The 22413-nt window shown below is 36.6% G+C and overlaps 1 protein-coding gene across 5 annotated transcripts in view; it reads right to left on the reverse strand.

Moving 5' to 3' along the window:
• FAM13B (family with sequence similarity 13 member B) overlaps positions 1 to 22413 on the reverse strand; it is a 77374-nt gene that overhangs the window by 19127 nt on the left and 35834 nt on the right. For all 5 annotated transcript variants that reach the window (XM_005891697.3, XM_070374387.1, XM_070374386.1 and 2 more), the window contains 5 exons: positions 13471 to 13512; positions 12580 to 12735; positions 10682 to 10814; positions 2823 to 2887; positions 273 to 321 (listed from right to left, as the gene is read on the reverse strand). In XM_005891697.3, the coding sequence (XP_005891759.1) occupies positions 273 to 321; positions 2823 to 2887; positions 10682 to 10814; positions 12580 to 12735; positions 13471 to 13512 (445 nt within the window). The remainder of the gene's footprint in view (positions 1 to 272; positions 322 to 2822; positions 2888 to 10681; positions 10815 to 12579; positions 12736 to 13470; positions 13513 to 22413) is intronic.

Raw genomic sequence — 22413 nt, forward strand, 5'->3', positions numbered from 1 at the left:
AACTGTCCCAGTCCCACCATTCAAGACAAAGTTTGGATCCCAAACTGAGGAAACTGTTCTTGCAATCAAAAGTGGCAAATTAGAAAACAAAAGCAAAAACAAACCAAAAGTGGCAAATCAAGTTGCTGCTTGATTGTAAAACAACTGGTAAGAGTATTTGCATTTAAATCTCCTTTAAACCTATTAAACACAAGAGTCAAAGGCCAGATACCATAACTGGTAGGTTAAACCTAGTCAAACTTCAAAGAACCATAAAGAAAAGTAATTCTTACCAGAATCAAGTGTGACAATTTATCACTGTCAAATGACAAATATTCTTTCCTAAAAATCAAGTAAAGTTATTAGTCTTTTAAGAATAAATTGGTTACTATCACTGCATATTTCTTATCTAGATTCCTCTCTTCCTCATACAGTTAGCATTTACAGTGTGAGAAAAGAAAATGACACCTGCACATATGCCCATTCTTTGGAGCCCTATATCTGAAAAACACACACTACTGAAAATATCCAGAGAATCAGTTCATGTTCAGAAAAATTAAGTACATTCACCACTCCCTTACACATCTACTCCCCAAAATGAAAAACACTTTAAAAGGAAAAATATAATTCACAATAAATAAAAAACAAAAGAAATGAATATATAATGGAAAAGATTCTATAAAATAAGTAATAGTTTTAACCAATTTACTTCATTTTTCCATATTCTGGGACATCTTTTTCCATTTAAAGATTTTTTTTTAAAGTATAGCTATGTCCTAAATTTTAAATCTGATGGTATTCTATTACAATCAAAACAAAGTTACTACTTCTAAACCTCTCCTTCTTCAAAACATAATGGTAACAACATAAAAAGGAAATTTTATAAAATTTCAATTCATTTATTTCCCTTTATAAAAACTAATCCCTATGTAGAACAAGTGTTAAAGCAAGCTGTCACAAATCATCTCTACCTACTTGACCTCAACAGAATATCTAGTATCACAGTAAGTTATCAATATGCTGACTGTAGGAATGTTCTCCTCCCCAAAGACACCGTGATAATGCAATCTACAGTGATACTCATAGGTGCTGCTCCTCCCCTGCCGTAAAAGTGTGCACTCAGAAGACAGGTCTTGATCTAAATGTGGCAAGTCAGCTCCTCATATATATATAATTACCTTGTCTGCTAAACATGAAAAACAAACTAAATTCCCTGGCAAGCAAAGGCTCTCTTTTGCTTAGAGTGGGAACAAATGAGGGAATGAGTTAAATTCTAGCCTAAGAGATTAAAAGACGTAATCATCTAAATTTTAGAAACATGAGGGTTAAACAAGCAAAATGTAATCTACCTAACCAAGAAAATCTTTTGGTCTAAAAAGCAGCTTGCTAATCTACACGTAAGTTGAAGAGGAAAGAGCTTTCTCGATAAAGCTTGAGTCCTCACTAGTTGGATCCTTATTGTTCTATCAAATCCAGATGTCATCATTTTGGGGATGCCTGTTAATGCTGTTAATCTTTTATCTTCAGCCCATAGCTCCAATATTCCCTGGGCTGGAAGAGAATCATTCCTGCCTCCTGAAAGGAAGCACAAGGAGCTGCTGTAAGCAGGCAATCTGTGGACCTTCAGTGTAGGGGGATGCTTCAGAGATACGGCTCCAAAGAATTTACTTGCCCTAAGAGAACAGGTTTTCTACTCACAATTAAGAGAGATAACAACATTAATGCAAGTTTACCCTTGCCAACAGGCTACCACCAAATCAGTAACGTTGTATGGGATTTCTCGGTATTAACAGTCTAATCTGCAACTTCATTACTGATGTTTTCAGAAGATCAAACCGTCATTCTTAAGAAAATTATCCACATTTTTTAGCAATGTCTTAACAAATCATAAAAAGAGTAATGATATCCAAAACTTTAAAACATTCTAGAAAGCTTCTGTTCAAAGGGACTCTATCAAGTATCTATGGTGACTAAGGATTCGCTCAGTTGTGTCCGACTCTTTGCAACCCTGTGGACTGTAGCCCACCAGGCTCCTCCGTCCATGGGATTCTCCAGGCAAGAGTACTGGAGTGGGTTGCCATTTTCGTAAAAGACTTATTGCCTAGGGAATGCCCCCTTCCATTACTGCAAGCCAAGGACATAAACAAGCACTAACTGCGTCGGACTGTACTAGGACACACAGAGGAACTGGAATAGGAGTAAAAAATCCCTATATGTTTGTCCAGGCAAATATGTTACAATCTTTCAGTTAGCTGTAGACAGTTCCAAGACTTCTGAATTAACTCACTGAAGCATGTATTCAGAGTATCAATAAACTCCCGAACTGTTCTACAAATCAAGTGAAAAGTTTGAAGTGTTTCCAAGAAGGCAGTGTTCTAATTTCTGAATGTTTTCCAATTTATAACACCTGTCTTAACCTGTATCTACTCTGAATATTTATGGACATTTAGTATGCCTTATGCTGCTGCTGCTGCTCAGTAGCTCAGTCATATCTGACTCTCTGTGACGCCATGGACTGTAACCCACCAGGCTCCTCTGTCCACGGGATTTCCCAGGCAAGAATACTGGAGTGGGTTGCCATTTCCTTCTCCGGGGATCTTCCCAACCCAGGGGTCCAAACTGAGTATCCTGCTTTGGCAGGTGGATTCTTTGCCACTGAGCCATCTGGGAAGCTCTAATATGCTTTATACTTATCATCAAAATAAGATGTTTGGTTTTGTTTGCTCACCTAAAATATATGTTGTAACAGAAAGCTTCATCTAAAAAATTCACCCCAGAATCTGTAAAGAACTCCAATTTTCAAAATGAATAGTTAATTAGCAACAACAAGAAAAAATGCTTACCTCTCAAGACAGTCATCTTCACCATCACCATGGTCACTGCATGGCTCTAACAATATACCTACACACTGACAAAAAGAACACCACTTATTAAGGAGTTCCCATCCCCTTAAAGTTGAGAAGTTTCCAATCCAAATTAGGATATTAGATTATAAATTAGTCAAATGCCCCTCTTTTAACTACTACTTAAAATAGTCTGCAGGTGTTAATGTCCTTTTTTAGAGAGTAATTGACCTTCCTCAAAATTTGAGTTGTGTGTATGGGGGTGCATGTGTATAAAATGAGGACCCTGTTTTTCTTACTACCCTACTGGGCAAGAGCTACTGCTACTACTATCACATTCTTTTTCCTTCCTTAGAATTTTCTCCTCTAAAAATGATGGTCAACTACTACTCTTTCTCGTCAGCAATGAACATACAAGTTGGTTAACTTCCTAACAGGTAGCAGAGGAGTCACACAGTTCACCAGATCCCTTTATGACATATATTTGAAATAACAACGCTGAAACTCAAAAGCACATGAGAATGCTCCCTAATTTTCCAATGGGCTCTGAGATACCATTCCATGCCTACTCCTCCCTAAAATAAATACCTATCAAGTCTAATACAAATGTCCTGTGCATACTTCAAACTATGTAAACCTTTTAGTGTTTTTGATGATCACCTCAGAAATCAAGATTTGATCTTCCTAGATTAAGAAACTACTACTTGTGCAGTTTTGTTTAATGTGAAAGACAGTCTGTAAAAAGTTATTAAAATACTCTCTTTTTGAATGTATCTCTGTGAAGCTAACTAGCCTCATGCACTTGAAACAAAAGAATCTATAGCAACAGAGAGAATGCAGAAGCACATATGGGAATCCAGCTGACTTCTAAGTCAGACAGTAGCAAGATCGCTAAGTATGTATAACAATGCCATGCCTCAAAATAACTTCTTTTAAAAATAGCTGCTTTTTATTAAGAAAAAAAAGCAATCTTATTTATGTCACCTTGAGTGAGTTTATTATGTTAAGTGAATTAATAAATATTTTAATTGCTCAGTTTTAATTTCTAATATACTAAATACTAATAGACATACCTAGGTACACAAAAGTTTTTTGGGACCCTCAATAATTCAGAGTTCTAGAGTATAAAGAGGTCCTTGGGACCCAAAGTGTATAGAACCACTGATCTAAAAATCAGACTTCAACAACCTCCATGCTCTGGAATATAGCTTTACATTCTTAAATATGAGGGTTTCGGGAACCGTGAAAAACCATTATACAGATTCAATATTTAAAACGAGCCTTTTTGCTTTACTCCACCAAATTCAAGTCCCAGTTCTTTCCTTCTGATGGAAAATAAGACAGTAACAATCACTTATGTGCCTATCTTATGGTTGTTGTCAGAGAATCAAAAGAAAGAGCTTATAAGAAAAACTGTAAAGCTCTATTATAAAGCATACTATTACATGACCAACCCTAACTTAACCTATAATTCTTTTTACTATGAAATAACTGAAATAAAATATGATCACTGATATAACTAATATCCACATATCCTCCACCCAGATTTAGGCAACACAATTCTTAAATAGTGAAAAGTATTAAACAAGATCTCAATTAGGGATAATATAAAAAAATGTAGTGACAACAGCAAAAGCTGACAGCCCAGCAGTGGAAAAGACAGATGAAATTCAGAGTCGAGTGCAGAACTGTGCTCTACACAATATCTCAGGACAAAGAAAAATAAAAGTTATTAGTCATGTTAGAATACAGCCAGTCTTCATTTAACATACAGGAAATATGCAATACTTTCCTTAGAAACTAAAATATACTTCATCACTTAGAAAAATTTTACTTTCTCAGAATTCATTCCAGATAAAATATTTAATCCTTTATACACAAGAAGAAAAAAGCTCTTTTTTCTAAAATATCAGATGACAAAGCAGCCTGTGCTGTCTTCCCTCCCTTCTCCACAAACATCAGAGTCCTCATAAAGGACATCTAAGGCACGCTGGTCTCAATTCAGGAAAGCTAGAGCCCTTTGGTGAAAAAAGGTGGTGGCAATGGCAGCAACAGTGGGAGCAGCAGCTACAGCACAATCATATTGCCAAGGTATTAGGGGCTGTCAGGACTTCCTGACAGGAGCTAATTAAAGACCAGTAATTTCCTTGGTCTCCACCCATTCCTTAGCCATCCACAACGATACTTCCACATGGCTTAGTCGCTCATCCTTCCATCTCCGCTGACCTAGTTTTGCTCAAGTACGGCAGCTACTTCTTTTAGATAAGCTAACTATCCCTGCTTTATTCTACACATTTCATCTGCTTATAAGAAAACTTACTAAAGCATTTTCAACCACCAGATGGCAGAAATAAAGCTACAGAACTTTAGAATCTAAAAATTTGGATTACCCAGAAAAACTTAAAACTGTAGTCTCCAACTTGATTTTATAGTTCAACAGATATAAAAACACATTGGAGCAAAAATCTGCTGTGTGTTAAGCAGAAAAAAACTTTTTAATTAACAACAACTTTCCATTTAAATGAGTGCCAACTCATTATATTTTTCTGTCAGTTAGATTAAATGTGAAAGGTATGTGCTCAGTCATGTCCAATTTTTTGCAACCCCATGGACTGTAACCCGCCAGGCTCTTCTGCCCATAGAATTTCCCTGGCAAGAGTACTGGAGTGGGTTGCCATTTCCTACTCTAGGGGATCTTCCCGACTCAGAGAGCAAACCTGTGTCTCTTATGTCTCCTGCATTGACAGGCAGATTCTTTACCACTGCGCCACCTGGGAAGCCCCATCAGTTAGGTTATGAAGACTTAAAAAAAATGTTTTAATCGAGGTATAGTTTATATACAATATTATATAAGTTTCATATATATAGCACAATGATCCACAATTTTTAAAGGTTTTATAAAAATACATTAAATATTCTTCAATCTAGCCCAATTTCTTTCACTGAATTAATGTGGGCAAAACTGATGAGGTCTCCACAGCAGATGAATCATCAACAAAATGAAAAAATAACCTACAGAATGGGAGAAACTACTTGCAAAATCATGTATCTGGATAAGGAGTTAATCTCCAAAATATAAACAGAACTCATAAAACTCAATAGCAAAAAATAAATAATACAATTAAAAAATGGGCAGAACATCTAAATAGACATTTTCCCAAAAACGAAGTACAGATGGCCAACAAGTACATGAAAAGGTGCTCAACATCACTATCAGGAAAATGCAAATCAAACCCACAGTGAGATACTACCTCACACCCATTAGAATGGCTATCACCAAAAAGACAACACAAAGTAAGTGCCAGTGAGGATGTGGATAAAAAGGAACCCTCGTGTTTTGGAGATGGAAATGTAAATTGGTACAGCCACTAAGGAAAATGGTATGGAGGCTTCTCAAAGAATCAAAAATAGAACTACCATGCTTACCAGCAATTCCATTTCCGGATGTTTATGTGAAGCAAAGAAAAATGCTGCCTCAAAAAGACAGGTGCACCTCCACGTTTACTGCAGGATTATTTACAATAGTCAAGATACAGAAACAACCTAAGTGTCCCTCAATAGATAAACAGCTGAATAATTTTCTGTGTGGGTGTGTATACATGTAACACACACACAATGCAATATTATTCTGCCATTAAAAAAAAAAACCCAGCATCCCCACTTGCAATAACATGGAAGGACCTTGAAGGCATTATGACTAAGTGAAATAAGTTAGACAAAGACAAATACCATATGATCTCACTTTTATGTGGAATTTTAAGATAAAGTCAAACATCTATATAGAAAACATATCTGGTGGTTGCCAGAGGTGAGGGTTGGTAGTGGGGAAAATGGGTGAAGGTAATCAAAAGGTACAAACTTTCTAGATAAAAAATAAATAAGATATAGAACTATAACATACATCATCATAACTACAGTTAATAATACTATATTGCATATCTGAAAGCTACTGAGAGTAGATCTTAAAAGACTCATCACAAGAAAAAAAATTTAACTGTGTGGTAACAGATACTAATAACTAGACTTGTGATCATTTCACAATATATACAGGTACTCAATGTTATGCACTTGAAACTAACGTAATATGTCAACTATACCTCAATTTTTTTAATTTTAAAAGAGAGACTGTTTTAAAAAGAGAGACTGATTTAAAAAACAACACATTATTGAATGGTTGTTGCCTGTCAGAGGTATTGAGTATTTCTGTTTAAAAAAAGAAAGTGGAGTCTCATAACAATTCAAGTCAAACTGATAGCTATTTCTTCCTCTTGGTTGTCTGCTAGAGCTTCCCAAATACTTCTGGCCTTCACTTCTGAAAGGAGGTACTTAAATTCCAGCAATTTCTCAGGGTTCAGAAGATATAAATAGGGTTCAGAAGATATAAATAATTGCAAATTTGGCAAGGTGCCAGCCATGAAGGTCTGCTAATCCGGAAATGAACTGCTTTTATGAGAAATCTGGGCTTCCCCAGTGGCTCACCAGTAAAGAATTCGCCTATACTGTGGGAGCCACAGATGTGAGTTCAATCCCTGGGTCAGGAACATCCTCTGCACAGAGACCCACTCCAGTATTCCTGCCTGGAAAATCCCATGGACAGAGGGGCCTGGTAGGCTACAGTCCACAGGGTCGCAAAGAGTCGGACATGACTGAAGCATCTTGGCACGGCACGATATGAGAAATTTACTGATAACATCAGATATTTTGATATGAACTCAAATCAGGCTACTGATTTACTGACACTTTCCACCCTCAAACAGTACAAATTACTATAGAACTTGTTATAACTAAAAACTTAAGAGATCAATCTCATCATATCAATATAAAAATCCTTAAGATTTCCTAAGACCTGATATTTTATATCTGATAAGAGACTTACTCAAAATAATAAAGAACTTTTAAAACTCAGTAAACAACTCAATCAAAAAATGAACAAGAGACCTGAACTCAGCCAAGATATTCAGATGGCAAAATAAGCATATTTTCAGAAAAGATGCTGAACCCTATGTCATGAGGGAATTGTAAACTGTATCAACGAGATAACACTAGATACCTATTAGCATGGCCAAAATCCCAAACACTGGCAAGGATCATTCACAGTTGATGAAGGAAAGAGAAACAGCCAAATTTATGCAAATTTATGCAAGCATTTAGTTTATAATAAAATTTATGCAAGCATTTAGCTTATAATAAAGGTATAGAATTTTTTTTTTAAACCTTGCCATGCAGCTTGTTTAAGCATGTTAAGATGCTTATAAAATGTTTATAAGATGTTTATCAGGGCTTCCCTGGTGGTCTAGTGGTCCCTGGTGGTCCAGATAAAATCCCTGCTCCAGGAAGAGGCCACATGCTTCAGGGCAACTGAGCCCATGAGCCCAAGCTCTAGAGCCTGAGAGCCACAACTACTGAGCCCACACATGGAAACTACTGGAGCCTGTGCGCCCTAGAATCCATGCTCTGCAGCAAGAGAAGCCACCGCAAGGAGAAGCCTACACACCACAACTGGAGAGCAGTCCCCACTTGGTAACTAGAGAAAAGCCTGCACAGCAACAAAGACCCAGTACAGCCAAAATAAACAAATAAATGAGTCTTTAAAAAAAAAAAAAAGATGTTTTAAGATATTAAGATGTTTAATTAAGATGTTAAGATATTCAAGATTGCCAGGAGAAATATCAACAACCTCAGATATAGAGATACCACTCTAATGGCAGAATGTGGTCTCTTGATGAAAGTGAGAGGAGAGTGAAAAAGCTGGCTTAAAACTCAACATTGAAAAAGAGAAGATCACGGCATTCGGTCCCATTGCTTCATGGCAAATAGATGGAGGAAAAGTAGAAATGGTGACATTTCATTTTCTTCAGCTTCAAAATCACTGTAGATGGTGACTGCAGCCACAAAATTAAAAGACACTTGCTCCTTTGAAGGAAAGGTATGACAAACCTAGACAGCGTATTAAAAAGCAGAGATACCACTTTGCCAATAAAGATCCATATAGTCAAAGCAATGATTTTTCCAGTAGTCATATATAGATGTGAGAGGCGGACAATAAAGAAGGCTGAGCGCTGAAGAATTGATACTTTTGAATTGTGGTGTTGGAAAGGACCTTGAGAGTTCTGTGGACTTCAAGGAGATCAAACCAGTCAATCCTAAAGGAAATCAACCCTGAATATTCATTGGAAGGACTGATGCTGAAGGTGAAGCTCTAATACTTCGGCCACCTGATATGAAGAGCCAACTCATTTGAAAAGACCCTGATGCTGGGAAAAGATTGAGAGCAAGAAGAGAAGAGGGCAACAGAGGATGAGATGATTGAATGGCATCACTAACTCAATGGACGTGAGTTTGAGCAAACTCAGGGAGACAGTGAAGGACAGGGAAGCCTGGCATGCTGCAGTCCACAGGGTTGCAAAGAGTTGGACACGACTTAGCGACTGAACAACAACAAAGATATTCAACGCCGAGCAGAGCTTCTAGGTATAGGAATCTAAAGTTAAGAGAGAGATCTGGACTAGAGTATAAACTTGGGAGCCTTTAGCTGAGAGATGGTATTTAAAACCATTAGACTAAATGAGATTACCACTGGAGTAATGAAAATTAGTGACTTGAGAAAACTGGGCCCTGGGCCATATTAAATTTCAGAACACAAAAAGCAATCAGCAAAGGGATACAACAGCCAGTCAAGGAGGGAAAAAAACAACAGAGGAGTGAGATATCCTGAAAGCTAAGTGAAGAAAGTGTATCAGTGGAGCAAAGAGACAAGAACAGAATCAATAACCATGAACAGATGAAAAAAGATTAATATGCCAGTGAAAGAAAGTAAGAATATTAGTTACATACGAGTCCAATAAAACTAAGTCCAGGAGCAGCTTAAATTCTGTGAAATGTTTTCCAGTTCATAAAATAGGTTTGTACTTTTACTTCTTTGTATCTTTATAACAAACCTCTAGAGTGGGTATTACCTCCCACTTATATAAAGAAAAACAAAAACCAAAAATTCAGAAAAGTTAGGTAACTAGTCAAAGTTATACTGCTATTAAGAGGGAAAGCCTAAACACAAATCTTTGATTCGTTACAATATGTATGTTAGCATATGATTTAGAATGAAAACATGCTGAAGAAAATTTCCTCATCCATTAAGTATCTTATTTTAAAAAGTGTTAACAAAACTTTGAAACATGTCTTAGAAAAATGCTTTGTACACTAACTGAAATTATTTTTTAAATGTTATTACTAAAAAATGTTGACAGTGAAAATAATTTACTTCTTAAATGATGTTCATGGGCTTTCCATAATTATGAAAAGAGTCCATGTTCTTCAGAAAATATCTGGGACATACATGGCTTTTAAAAAGAACAAAATTCAACCATAAAACCAACAATCACCTCAGCTGACACTGTAATTTGTTTCCTTCCAGAAAAGTATTTAAAAATAAGGTATTCTGCATCTACTTCTCTATTCAATGATGGTTCCTTATCTCCACTGAAACAATGTATGTTCTTGGGACTTGGAATCAAGACAAACACATGTATCAGCAAAGAAAGTGAACTAAGGCTTCTGGTACCAAAGGAACACATAAAGCAATCAGAATTGTAATCTAGTACATACATGGGTTTCCACCACCTGGGCTGCGGTCTGTTAGGATCCTGGCCTGTGAGGATCAGCCCACAGCAGAGGTGAGAGGCAGGCAGGCAAGCGAGCAATACTTCATCTGCCACTGCTCTCATTACCACCGGAACCAGCACCCCCCACCAAATCCATGGAAAAACTGTCTTCCATGAAACTAGTCCCTAGTGCCAAGAAGGTGGGGGACTGTTGATCTAGTACACTTAACACAGAGATTTTTAAGTCTCTACATTTCTTACCTGGTTATTTTCTTCATCCTCAAATACAAAATCTTGCTGCATAACTTCATTGTCTAAATTAGTGCTAGCCACAGGTTCTGAACAGTCTCTGTTATGTTCACTGGCATTAATAATACCATCAGCAATATCAACCCTAGTAATGAAGATTAAAAAGTCAGATCAAGCCACATGTTGAATATGTAATGCCTTTAAAATAAATAAATAAAAGTAACAATCTGAAACTTTTTCTCATAGTAGAAAACATATCTTTTTCATAAAGATCCAGTTTATTTAGCATGTCAAGTTAGATTATAAAGGATTCAAAGTTTATTTCTGTCCTTCCATGGGATGTTGTAAGGACCTTAATTTATTATCCACTTTGAATATTTTCACAGCAAATGAATGGCTTTAAAAATAATTTATGTGTCAAAACAGTGATCTCCCTTACAAATGCACATGCTAAATCATAGTAACGACCTGTTTGCAGATTAAAACCCAAGTCTAGCACTGGGCAACAGTGTTTAACACCTTTTCAAGTACAACAGGAATAGCTTCCTACTGCAGATTTTTTCATCTTACATAATTTAGAATATGTAAAACACTGCAGGTTGTTTATAAAGATGATACCCCAACCAGACAATATGAGAATTCTACCATGAGAATATGAGTTATTTCTATAATAATATCTAAGCATAGACATAGGTTTTCAGGATCTCTAGCTAAGCCAAAAGGGCAAACTCCAAGAAATCTGCTTATATTATATCCTTTGAAACATTTTTCTCTTTCTACCATTTGGATACTGCTTCTTTCCTTCATATTCAACTCAAATACTTCCTACAGATCCACCTGTATAGTTCAAATAATGCCTTCAAAGCACACAAATCAGGGCCATCACATCACTGCACAGGCTGGCGGTGATGCCATCCATGCAGATTATATGGCACACCTGCAGTTGTACAATCCGGTATTCCATAAACATAGTCCCAGCATTGGTATTTATAGCTATTAATTTCTCAGTTTCATTCCACATGTGATAGCTAGTCTGGTGTATTTGACATATTTGGCCTTCAAAAATCTAATTCTTAACACAAAAACAAAATTCTACCTAGTCATCTATTTTTTTTTTTTTTTTTTGGCCTTCCTATGAATTCTCCAAATTTGGGTACGTCTTTCTTAAGATCATGATCTATGCTGCTCTATAGATTTGTCCCCAAAACAAAAACTGACCAATGCAAACTATAAAAATCATCTGTAGACTCAGAAGAAAGCACCTCTAGGGCTGAGGTAACAGGAAAGGATATGAAGCTTTCGTCACTTAAAGATAAAAAGTCAGATGAAGAGTGGAGTAACATCACACACCACACAGTACATGGGGTACTTTTAACTTTCACAAATCCAATTATTAACAGCTAACCTAAAACAACAGAGGGTAGGGAAGGCAAAGCCTGGAGACAGGAAAACAAGTTAAATAGCAAAGGATGATTCCATTCACCAATTCATTCAATGACCATGTGCACTAGGAGTGATGTCAATCTGCTGTCCCAGTACCTATCTATCTGGAAAACTACATGCCATGGTGTGACCATCTGGAAAACAGAATATAGGTCTACTCTTTTTAAAGTTATTTTTCACATAACATAGATCCTAAAGGTAATTATATAAGCCCACTACTTCATCTGGTGTTCACAGACTTTGTTGGACTCAATGTCTACTATCTTAACAGAAGACTTATGAGATTTGTAATGTGAAGAAGTATATACAATTTATAAGCAAGTATATACAAAGTCACTTTTCACACTGACTTTCAGAAATGGTCAAGTAAGATCAGACACTATCATTAAAGAAAAAACTGTTTTTTAAAAGGTGAAACAATTTTATAATTCAATAAAAAGTAGTCAAATGTTTTAAAAGTTTCTTACTGGTTATTAGATCCTTCCCCATCACAATTAACACTTCCTGCTTCATTATTACACACGAGACTTTGCTGCTGTAAGTTCTTAAGATCATGATCTATGCTGCTCTGCAGATCAAAAAGGTGCTGTTCCACAGCTGCTCTAATTGTTCTTTCTAAAATGCTATAAAACAGAACACATTTTAGTGAGAAGCAGTCACCCTAACTAGGTTATTTGGTCACATAAACACAAACTTTAAAATGTACAACCAGTTTAAAAAAATATACAATGGTATTCAAATGAATAGGCTAGAGTGGAAAAAGAAATACAGAAAAGGAATACATGATAATTGCTTAAATTTTAAAATGAAATTTGCCCAAACAGACATTACACAAATCAATCATGTCAATACTACTACTGACGCAGGAATGATCACTTGTCCCAGTAATTCATTCCTCCCTACAACATAACAAAGCCATTTAAAAAGACTTCTCAGGGAATTCCCCAGTGGTCCCGTGGTTAGGACTCTGCATTTCCACTGCAGGGGGCACAGGTTCAATCCCTGGTTGGAGAACTAAGATTCCACATGCCATGCACCACAGCCAGTATTAATAAAGCAGCCATTTGGGGGGGGAGTGGGTGGGGCACGGAACCTTTACTAGAAAAAAAAGCTATATTGGCATTGTTCAGATTAAAAAAAAATCATCTGAAAAAAAGTTCATCTTTGTGTATCAGTGCAATACATTCCTTCTTCATTTGTTCTGACTAAAGTACATAAAATACTAACCAGTTTCACTACCTTATGTACAATCTCTCCTCTAAAGTAAGTATTTACAATAAATACATGCTTTTAATTTCTACAGCTTATTAATATTTTTAAAAGCTTTTTAAGCTGTCTTCTATAAGTATACTACTTACTCTGCAGAGGCTGGTAAGATGCTGATGGGTGATGTATGGGCACTGTAATCAAAGAAAAAAATTAGCTGTAAAATTTTCAATACTAAATGACTACAAAATGTGGTAAAAACTCCACATTTACACTACCTTGATACACCCAGGAGAGTGTGCACTAAGTTTTACTTTTCTAATTTTCCAAAGAAACTCTCACAGAAGACCCTTAAAATACTTATTGTCTGTGTGTGTTGGTTCATTTGTGTTGGGGGGGGGGGGGGCATGCAATTACTTCACCTGGTGCTTACCTGGAAAAACACTGACCTATTCTAAGCCTGAAGGAAAAAAAAAACTGACTTCTGGGCCAAACAAAAGTATTCACCTAGGACAGTATGGAGGCCTCAATGCTGGCCTGTGCTCCGTGCCAAAAGTAATAGTACACACTACTACTGAGAGGATATTCTCAAGCTACAAAATGAAAAGGCAAATTAGAAACAAAAATTCAGGCCACATCATTCACTGTGCTGGTAACATTTTTCCTTAGCAAATTTTACACCACAGTATCTACTGATACCTATAAAAACATAGATAATAGACTCATTTTTACCACAGCTATCAAACATACAACTTAAAACCCACAATGAGATATATATATACTACTAAAATACTGAAAATTAAAGTGTAGGTAAGGATGTGAAGCAAATAGAACATTCACATAATGCTAATGGGAATGTAAAATGTTTCAACCACCCTGGAAGCCAGTTGGGCAGCCTTCTTATAAAACCTACTATGTACACAATAACCCAAAACCTATGGACTCAGTAAAAGCAGTGCTAAGGGGAAGGTTCATAGCAATACAGGCATACCTCAAGAAACAAGACAAAAGTCAAATAAATAACCTAACTCTACACCTAAAGCAACTAGAAAGGGAAGAAATGAAGAACCCCACAGTTAGTAGAAGGAAAGAAATCATAAAAATTAGGGCAGGAATAAATGAAAAAGAAACAAAGGAGACCATAGCAAAAATCAACAAAGCTAAAAGCTGGTTGATAAATAAAATAAACAAAACATTAGCCAGACTCATCAAGAAAAAAAGGGAGAAGAATCAAATCAACAATATTAGAAATGAAAATGGAGAAATCACAACAGACAACACAGAAATACAAAGGATCATAAGAGACTACTATCAGCAACTATATGCCAATAAAATGGACAACCTGGACGAAATGGACAAATTCTTAGAAAAGTATAACTTTCCAAAACTGAACCAGGAATAAATAGAAAATCTTAACAGACCCATCACAAGCACAGAAATTGAAACTGTAATCAGGAATCTTCCAGCAAACAAAAGCCCAGGACCAGACAGCTTCACAGCTGAATTCTACCAAAAATTTAAAGAAGAGCTAGCATCTATCCTACTCAAACTCTTCCAGAAAATTGCAGAGGAAGGTAAACTTCCAAACTCATTCTATGAGGCCACCTTCACCCTAATACCAACACCAGACAAAGATGCCACAAAAAAATAAAACTACAAGCCAATATCACTGATGAACATAGATGCAAAAAATCCTTAACAAAATTCTAGCAAACAGAATCCAACAACATATTAAAAAGATCATACACCATGACCAAGTGGGCTTTACGCCAGGGATGCAAGAATTCTTTAATATCCGCAAACTGATCAACGTGATGCACCACATTAACAAATTGAAAGATAAAAACTGTATCATTACCTCAATAGATGCAGAGAAAGCCTTTGACAAAATTCAACATCCATTTATGATAAAAAACCTCCAGAAAGCAGGAATAGAAGGAATATATCTCAACATAATAAAAGCCATATATGATAAACCCACAGAAAACACTATCCTCAAAGGCGAAAAACTGAAAGCATTTCCCCTAAAGTCAAGAACAAGACAAGGGTGCCCACTCTCACGGCTACTATTCAACATAGTTCTGGAAGTTTTAGCCACAGAAATCATAGAAGAAAAAGAAATAAAAGGAATCCAGATTGGAAAAGAAGAAGAAGTATAAAACTCACTGTTTACAGATGACATGATCCTCTACATAGAAAATCCTAAGACTCCACCAGAAAATTACTAGAGCTAGTCAATGAACATAGTAAAGTTGCAGGACATAAAATTAACACACAGAAATCCCTTGCATTCCTATGCACTAACAATGAGAAAACAGAAACAGAAACTAAGGAAACAATTCCATTCACCATTGCAATGAAAAGAATAAAATACTTAGGAATAAACCTACCTAAACAAAAGACCTATATATAGAAAACTATAAAACACTGATGAAAGAAATCAAAAAGGACACAAATAGATGGAGAAATATACCATGTTCATGGATCAGAAGAATCAATATAGTGAAAATGAGTATACTACCCAAAGCAATCTATAGATTCAATGCAATCCCTGTCAAGCTACCAACGGTATTTTTCACAGAACTAGAACAAATAATTTCACAATTTGTATGGAAATACAAAAAAACCTCGAATAGCCAAAGCAATCTTGAGAAAGAAGAATGGAACTGGAGGAATCAACCTGCCTGACTTCAGACTATACTACAAAGCTACAGTCATCAAGACAGTATGGTACTGGCACAAAGACAGAAATATAGATCAATGGAACAAAATACAAAGCCCAGAGATAAACCCAAACACCTATGGACACCTTATCTTTGACAAAAGAGGCAAGAATATACAATGGAGAAAAGAGAATCTCTTTAACAAGTGGTGCTGGGAAAACTGGTCAACCACTTGTGAAAGAATGAAACTAGAACACTTTATAACACCATACACAAAAATAAACTCAAAATGGATTAAAGATCTAAACCTAAGACCAGAAACTATAAAACTCCTAGAGGAAAACATAAGCAAAACACTCTCTGACATAGATCACAGCAGGATCTTCTATGACCCACCTCCCAGAGTAATGGAAATAAAAGCAAAAATAAACAAATGGGACCTAATTAAAATTAAAAGCTTCTGCACAACAAAGGAAACTATAAGCAAGGTGAAAAGACAGCCTTCAGAATGGGAGAAATAATAGCAAACAAAGCAACTGACAAAGAATTAATCTCAAAAATATACAAGCAGCTCCTGCAGCTCAATTCCAGAAAAATAAATGACCCAATCAAAAAATGGGGCAAAGAACTAAACAGACATTTCTCCAAAGAAGACATACAGATGGCCAACAAACACATGAAAAGACGCTCAACATCACTCTTTATCAGAGAAATGCAAATCAAAACCACAACGAGGTTCCATCTCATGCCAGTCAGAATGGCTGCTATCAAAAAGTCTACAAACAATAAATGCTGGAGAGGTGTGGAGAAAAAGGAACCCTCTTACACTGTTGGTGGGAATGCAAACTAGTACAGCCACTATGGAGATCAGTGTGAAGATTCCTTAAAAAACTGGAAATAGAACTGCCATATGACCCAGCAATCCCACTGCTAGGCATACACACCAAGGAAACCAGAACTGAAAGAGACACATGTACCCCAATGTTCATTGCAGCACTGCTTACAATAGCCAGGACACGGAAGCAACCCAGATGTCCATCGGCAGACAAATGGATACAATAGCTGTGGTACATATACACAATGGATTACTCAGCCAGTAAGAAGAATGCATTTGAATCAGTTCTAATGGGATGGATGAAACTGGAGCCTATTATATACAGCAAAGTAAGTCAGAAAGAAAAACACTAATACAGTATACAAATGCATATATATGGAATTTAAAAAGATGGTAACAATGACCCTATATGCAAGACAGCAAAAGAGACACAGATGTAAAGAACAGTCTTTTGGACTCTGTGGGAGAAGGCCAGGGTGGGATCATTTGAGAGGGTAGCATTGAAATGTGTATATTATCATATTGTGAGGTGGATCACTGGTCCAGATTCAATGCATGAGACAGGGTGCTCAGGGCTGGTGCACTGGGATGACCCTGGGGGATGGGATGGGGAGGGAGGTGGGAGGGGTGTTCTGGATGGGAACACATGTGTGCCTGTGGCTGGCTGATTCATGTCAATGTTCGGCAAAAAACCACGACAATATTGTAAAGTAATTAGCCTCCAATTAAAATTAATTAATTAACTAAAAAAAAAACAAAACAACCTACTATGTGACACAGCAATTGTACTTTTGGGTATTTACTCAAAAGAAATGAAAGTTTAAGTCCACACAAAGACTTCTACATATAAATAAATATATATATATATGTATATGTAAATATACATATACATATATATATATTTATTCATATCTACATATATGAATAAAGCATAGCAGCTTTATTCAAAAGAGCCAAAAATAGTCATCAATCCTATTATAGGTTGATTGCATAAACAACCTATAGGTAAATGCATAAACAAAGTGTGGAATATCCCTACAATGGAATATACTTAGAATTTTTTTTAATTCTAGTCTTGAATTCAGTCTTGAATAACTGACACATGCATTAACATGAATCTCAAAAAACATTATACAAAGCAAAAAGAGCCAGACACAAGAGTACCTACTCTGTGAGATTCTATTTATATGAAATTCTAAAACAGGCAAAATTCATCTATGTAGTGATAGAATGCAGATCAGTAATTGCCTGGGGCCAGAAACTGCAGGGAGCAGGGGGAGTACAATTATAAAGAAGTAAGGGAAGAAACAGAAACAGTCTCTATCTTGAATGCTATGGTTGTTAATAGATACATCCATGGCACATATGGTAAAGAATCTGCCTACAAAGCAAAAGATCTGGGCTTGATCCGTGGGTCGAGAAGATCCAAGATCCTCTGGTGAAGGGAACAGCTACCCAATCCAGTATTCTTACCTGGAGAATTCCACGGACAGAAGAGTCTGGTGGGCTACAGTTCACAGGATCGCAAAGAGTCGGACATGACTGAGCAACTACCAGCACTTATAAAATGAATACATTTTACTGTATGAAAAATATGTCTCGGTAAAGTCAATTTTCTAAGGAAAAAAGTCAGTAAGAGGAAAAAAACTAATGTACAATAATCAAAGTTAGATAGTGGCTACTGTGGGAGAAGAGAGATTGGTAGCACTTGAGAAGGGACAGAAGCAAGAACCCATGCTATGATTATACAAGTTGAGTTCATTCTGGTAATTCAATGACCTTATGATTTGTGAACTTTTCTGTATGCATGTGATTCCTTAATGAAAAGAATCATTTTTAAAAGTAAATTTAAATCAGTTCTATGAAAATACTCTGTAAAATGTGCCAACACAAACTCTAACCAACATGAGGAAGAAAGAAGGTCTATCAGAGGTTAATATTATCAGGATTGTCTGTAGGAAACGAAATGAACACCATTTACCATTCACCCAATAATCTTCAGGTCTCCCTTAAACACATCAATAGCAAATTGCACAACTGCTTTATCAGACAACACTAACCAACCTGGTTTGGCACACATAACCTCTCTAGTTTAAAAAAAGTTTTTTTTAACTGCCAATATTATGCTATTTTTCATGAACGAATTCAGTTCAGTTCAGTTGATCAGCCATGTCCGACTCATTGTGACCCCATGGACTGCAGCACACCAGGCTTTCCTGTTCTTTGCCATCTCCCAGACCCTGTTCAAACTCATGTCCATCGAGTGAGTGATACCATCCAACCATCTCATCCTCTGTCGTCCCCTTCTCCTCCTGCCTTCAATCTTGCCCAGCATCAGGGTCTTTTCTAATGAGACTTCGCATCAGGTGGCCAAAGTACGGGAGCTTCAGCATCAGTCCTTCCAATGAATATTCAGGATTGCTCCCCTTTAGCACTGATTGGTTGGATATCCCTGAAGTCCAAGGGACTCTCAAGAGTCTTCTCCAACATCAGAGTTCAAAGGCATCAATTCTTCAGTGCTCAGCCTTCTTTATGGTCCAACTCTCACATCATCACATTTCTAGTACATGATTACTAGAAAAACCACAGCTTTAACTAGATAGACCTTTGTTGGCAAAATAATGTCTCTGCTTTTTAATATGCTGCCTAGATTTGTCATAGCTCTTCTTCCAAGGAGCAAGTGTCTTTTAATTTCATGGCTGCAGTCACCATCTGCAGTGATTTTGGAGCCCAAAAAATTAAAGTCTCTCACTGTTTCCACTGTTTTCCCATCTTATTTGCCATGAAGTGATGGGACTAGATGCCATGATCTTCGTTTTTTTAATGTTGAGTTTTAAGCCAGCTTTTTCACTCTCTTTCACTTTCATCAGGAGGCTCTTTAGTTCCTCTTCACTTTCTGCCATAAGGGCGGTGTTACCTGCATATCTGAGGTTATTCTTATTTCTCCTGGCAATCTTGATTCCAGATTATGCTTCATCCAGCCTGGCATTTCACATGATGTACTTTGCATATAAGTTAAATATGAACAGTGACATTGTACAGCCTTGACGTACTCCTTTTCCAATTTTGAACCAGTCCGTTGGTCCATGTCCAGTTCTCTGTTGCTTCTTGACCTGCATACAGATTTCTCGGAAGGCAGGTAAGGTGGACTGGTATTCCCATCTCTTTCACAATTTTCCAGTTTGCTGTGATCCACACAGTCAAAGGCTTTCACGTAGTCAATAAAGCAGAAGTAAATGCTTTTCTGGAACTCTGTTACTTTTTCAACGATCCACTGGATGTTGGCAATTTGATCTCTGGTTCCTCTGCCTTATTTAAATCCAGCTGGAACATCTCGAAGCTCTCGGTTCATGTATTGTTGAAGCCTGGCTTGGAGAATTTTGAGCATTACTTTACTAGCATGTGAGATGAGTGCAACTGTGTCATAGTTTGAACATTCTTTGGCATTGCTTTTCTTTGGGATTGGAATGAAAACTGACCTTTTCCAGTCCTACGGCCACTGATGAGAGTTCCAAATTTGCTGGCATATTGAGTGTAGCACTTTCACAGCATCATCTTTTAGGATCTGAAATAGCTCAACTGGAATTCCTTCACCTTCACTAGCTTTGTTCATAGTGATGCTTCCTAAGACCCACTTGACTTCACATTCCAGGATGTCTGGCTCTAGGTGAGTGATCACACCATCAACATTATTTGGGTCATGAAGATCTTTTTTGTATAGTTGTGTATATTCTTGCCACCTCTTCTTAATCTCTTCCACTTCTTTTAGGTCCATACCGTTTCTGTCCTTTATTGTGCCCATCTTTGCATGAAATGTTCCCTTGGTATCTCTAATTTTCTTGAAGAGATCTCTAGTCTTTCCCATTCTATTGTTTTCCTCTATTTCTTTGCGTTGATCACTTATAGGAAGACTTTCTTCTCTCTCCTTGCTATTCTTTGGAACTCTGCATTCAGATGGGTATATCTTCCCTTTTCTCCTTTCCCTTTCACTTTTGTTTTCTCAGCTAATTGTAAGGCCTCCTCAGACAACCTTTTGCCTTTTTGCATTTCTTTTTCTTGGGGATGGTTTTGGTCTCTGCCTCCTGTACAGTGTCACGAACCTTCATCCATTATTCTTTAGGCACTCTGTCTATCAGATCTAATCCCTTGAATCTATTATTCATGAATGAATTATTTTTAGCAAAATGCTTTCATGCTGATACCCTCAAGTAAAGTACCTAATTTTTTTTTATATTTAAATGAAATCATTTCATCATTTTCATTTCTGAAATCAGGAAAGGCTGGGGTGGGGTGGGAATCACATATATGTGCACAAAGAACAGTGTAGCCATCAGTTTCTTCCTAGCAGTTTCAGATGAGCTGAAAGTTAGTGACTTACAGGGGGAAAAAAAAAAAAAAAACCAAATATGGCAAATCAAGCTTTCCCCAAAGAGTGTTTAAATGTCAACTAGGATATCAGATACTTTTCTGACATTCCACTACAATGATGTGTTGATTTTTCATTGATTATGAGTTGCTGTTTCATAAAGTTAAATCTGGTATATTTTTCTCAGTAAGATGAGCAGTCTCTAAGTTTAGTAAATTTTTGACCTATTTAGAAACACTCATTTTACTTTTAATACCTTTTAATACTTTTAATACCAACATATATCAACTGACATGTTGATATATGTTGATGTGAAGAAAATTTATAAATCTAACATCATTCTTGTTGCCATTTAATTTGTGATTTCTGGTGAGCTCCTTCTTTATCTTACAACAAATTCTCCAAAAGTTCTAATTCTCAACTGCTTACTCCATCAATCTGTTACTAAAGCCTTGTGCCATGTTTTAATTTTTCATAGGGCTTACATTCCTGTATTTTTCCAAATTTGCCATTGTTAGCTATCTATTCATCCTCCCAGAAAGATTTTCTTCCTCTTTTTTATTAGGTTAGGTTATCAATGGAATACTAGTGGATATGTGCACAATAGACACTTCACAAAGAATCAAATAAAAGATAAACAATCACTCAGTAAAATGTCACTGATCAAAATGCAAATCAAAACCACAAAGAGAAACCTCATACCTGTCAGTATGGCTATCATCAAAAAGAATACAAATTAATTATCCTTCAATAAAAAATACATTAATTTACAAAAAAAGAATACAAATGAACAAATATTGGTGAGGATGAGGAGAAAAGGGAACCCAAGTATACTATTAGGGCTTCCCTGGAGGCTCAGTGGTAAAGATCTGCCTGTCAATGCAGGAGATGTGGGTTCGATCCCTGTGTTGGGAAGATCCCCTGAAGAAGGAAATGGCAACCCACTCGTGTATTCCTGCTTGGGAAATCCCACAGACAGAGGAGCCTGGCAGGATACAGTCTATGAGAATGCAGAAGAGTTGGACACAACTACGTGATTAAACAACAACAGCTCGCTGCTGGTGGGAATGTAAATTTGTGCAGCCACTATGGAAAACAGTATGGAGGATTCCAAAAAAACTAAAAGTCAGAACTACCATATGACCCAGCAATTCCACTCCTGGGTACATATCCAAAACAAAAAACAAAAAACCCCTGATTTCAAAAGATACAAGAACCCCAATATTCATAA

The sequence above is a fragment of the Bos mutus genome, chromosome 7, assembly GCF_027580195.1.
Source record: "Bos mutus isolate GX-2022 chromosome 7, NWIPB_WYAK_1.1, whole genome shotgun sequence".
NCBI lineage: Eukaryota > Metazoa > Chordata > Mammalia > Artiodactyla > Bovidae > Bos > Bos mutus.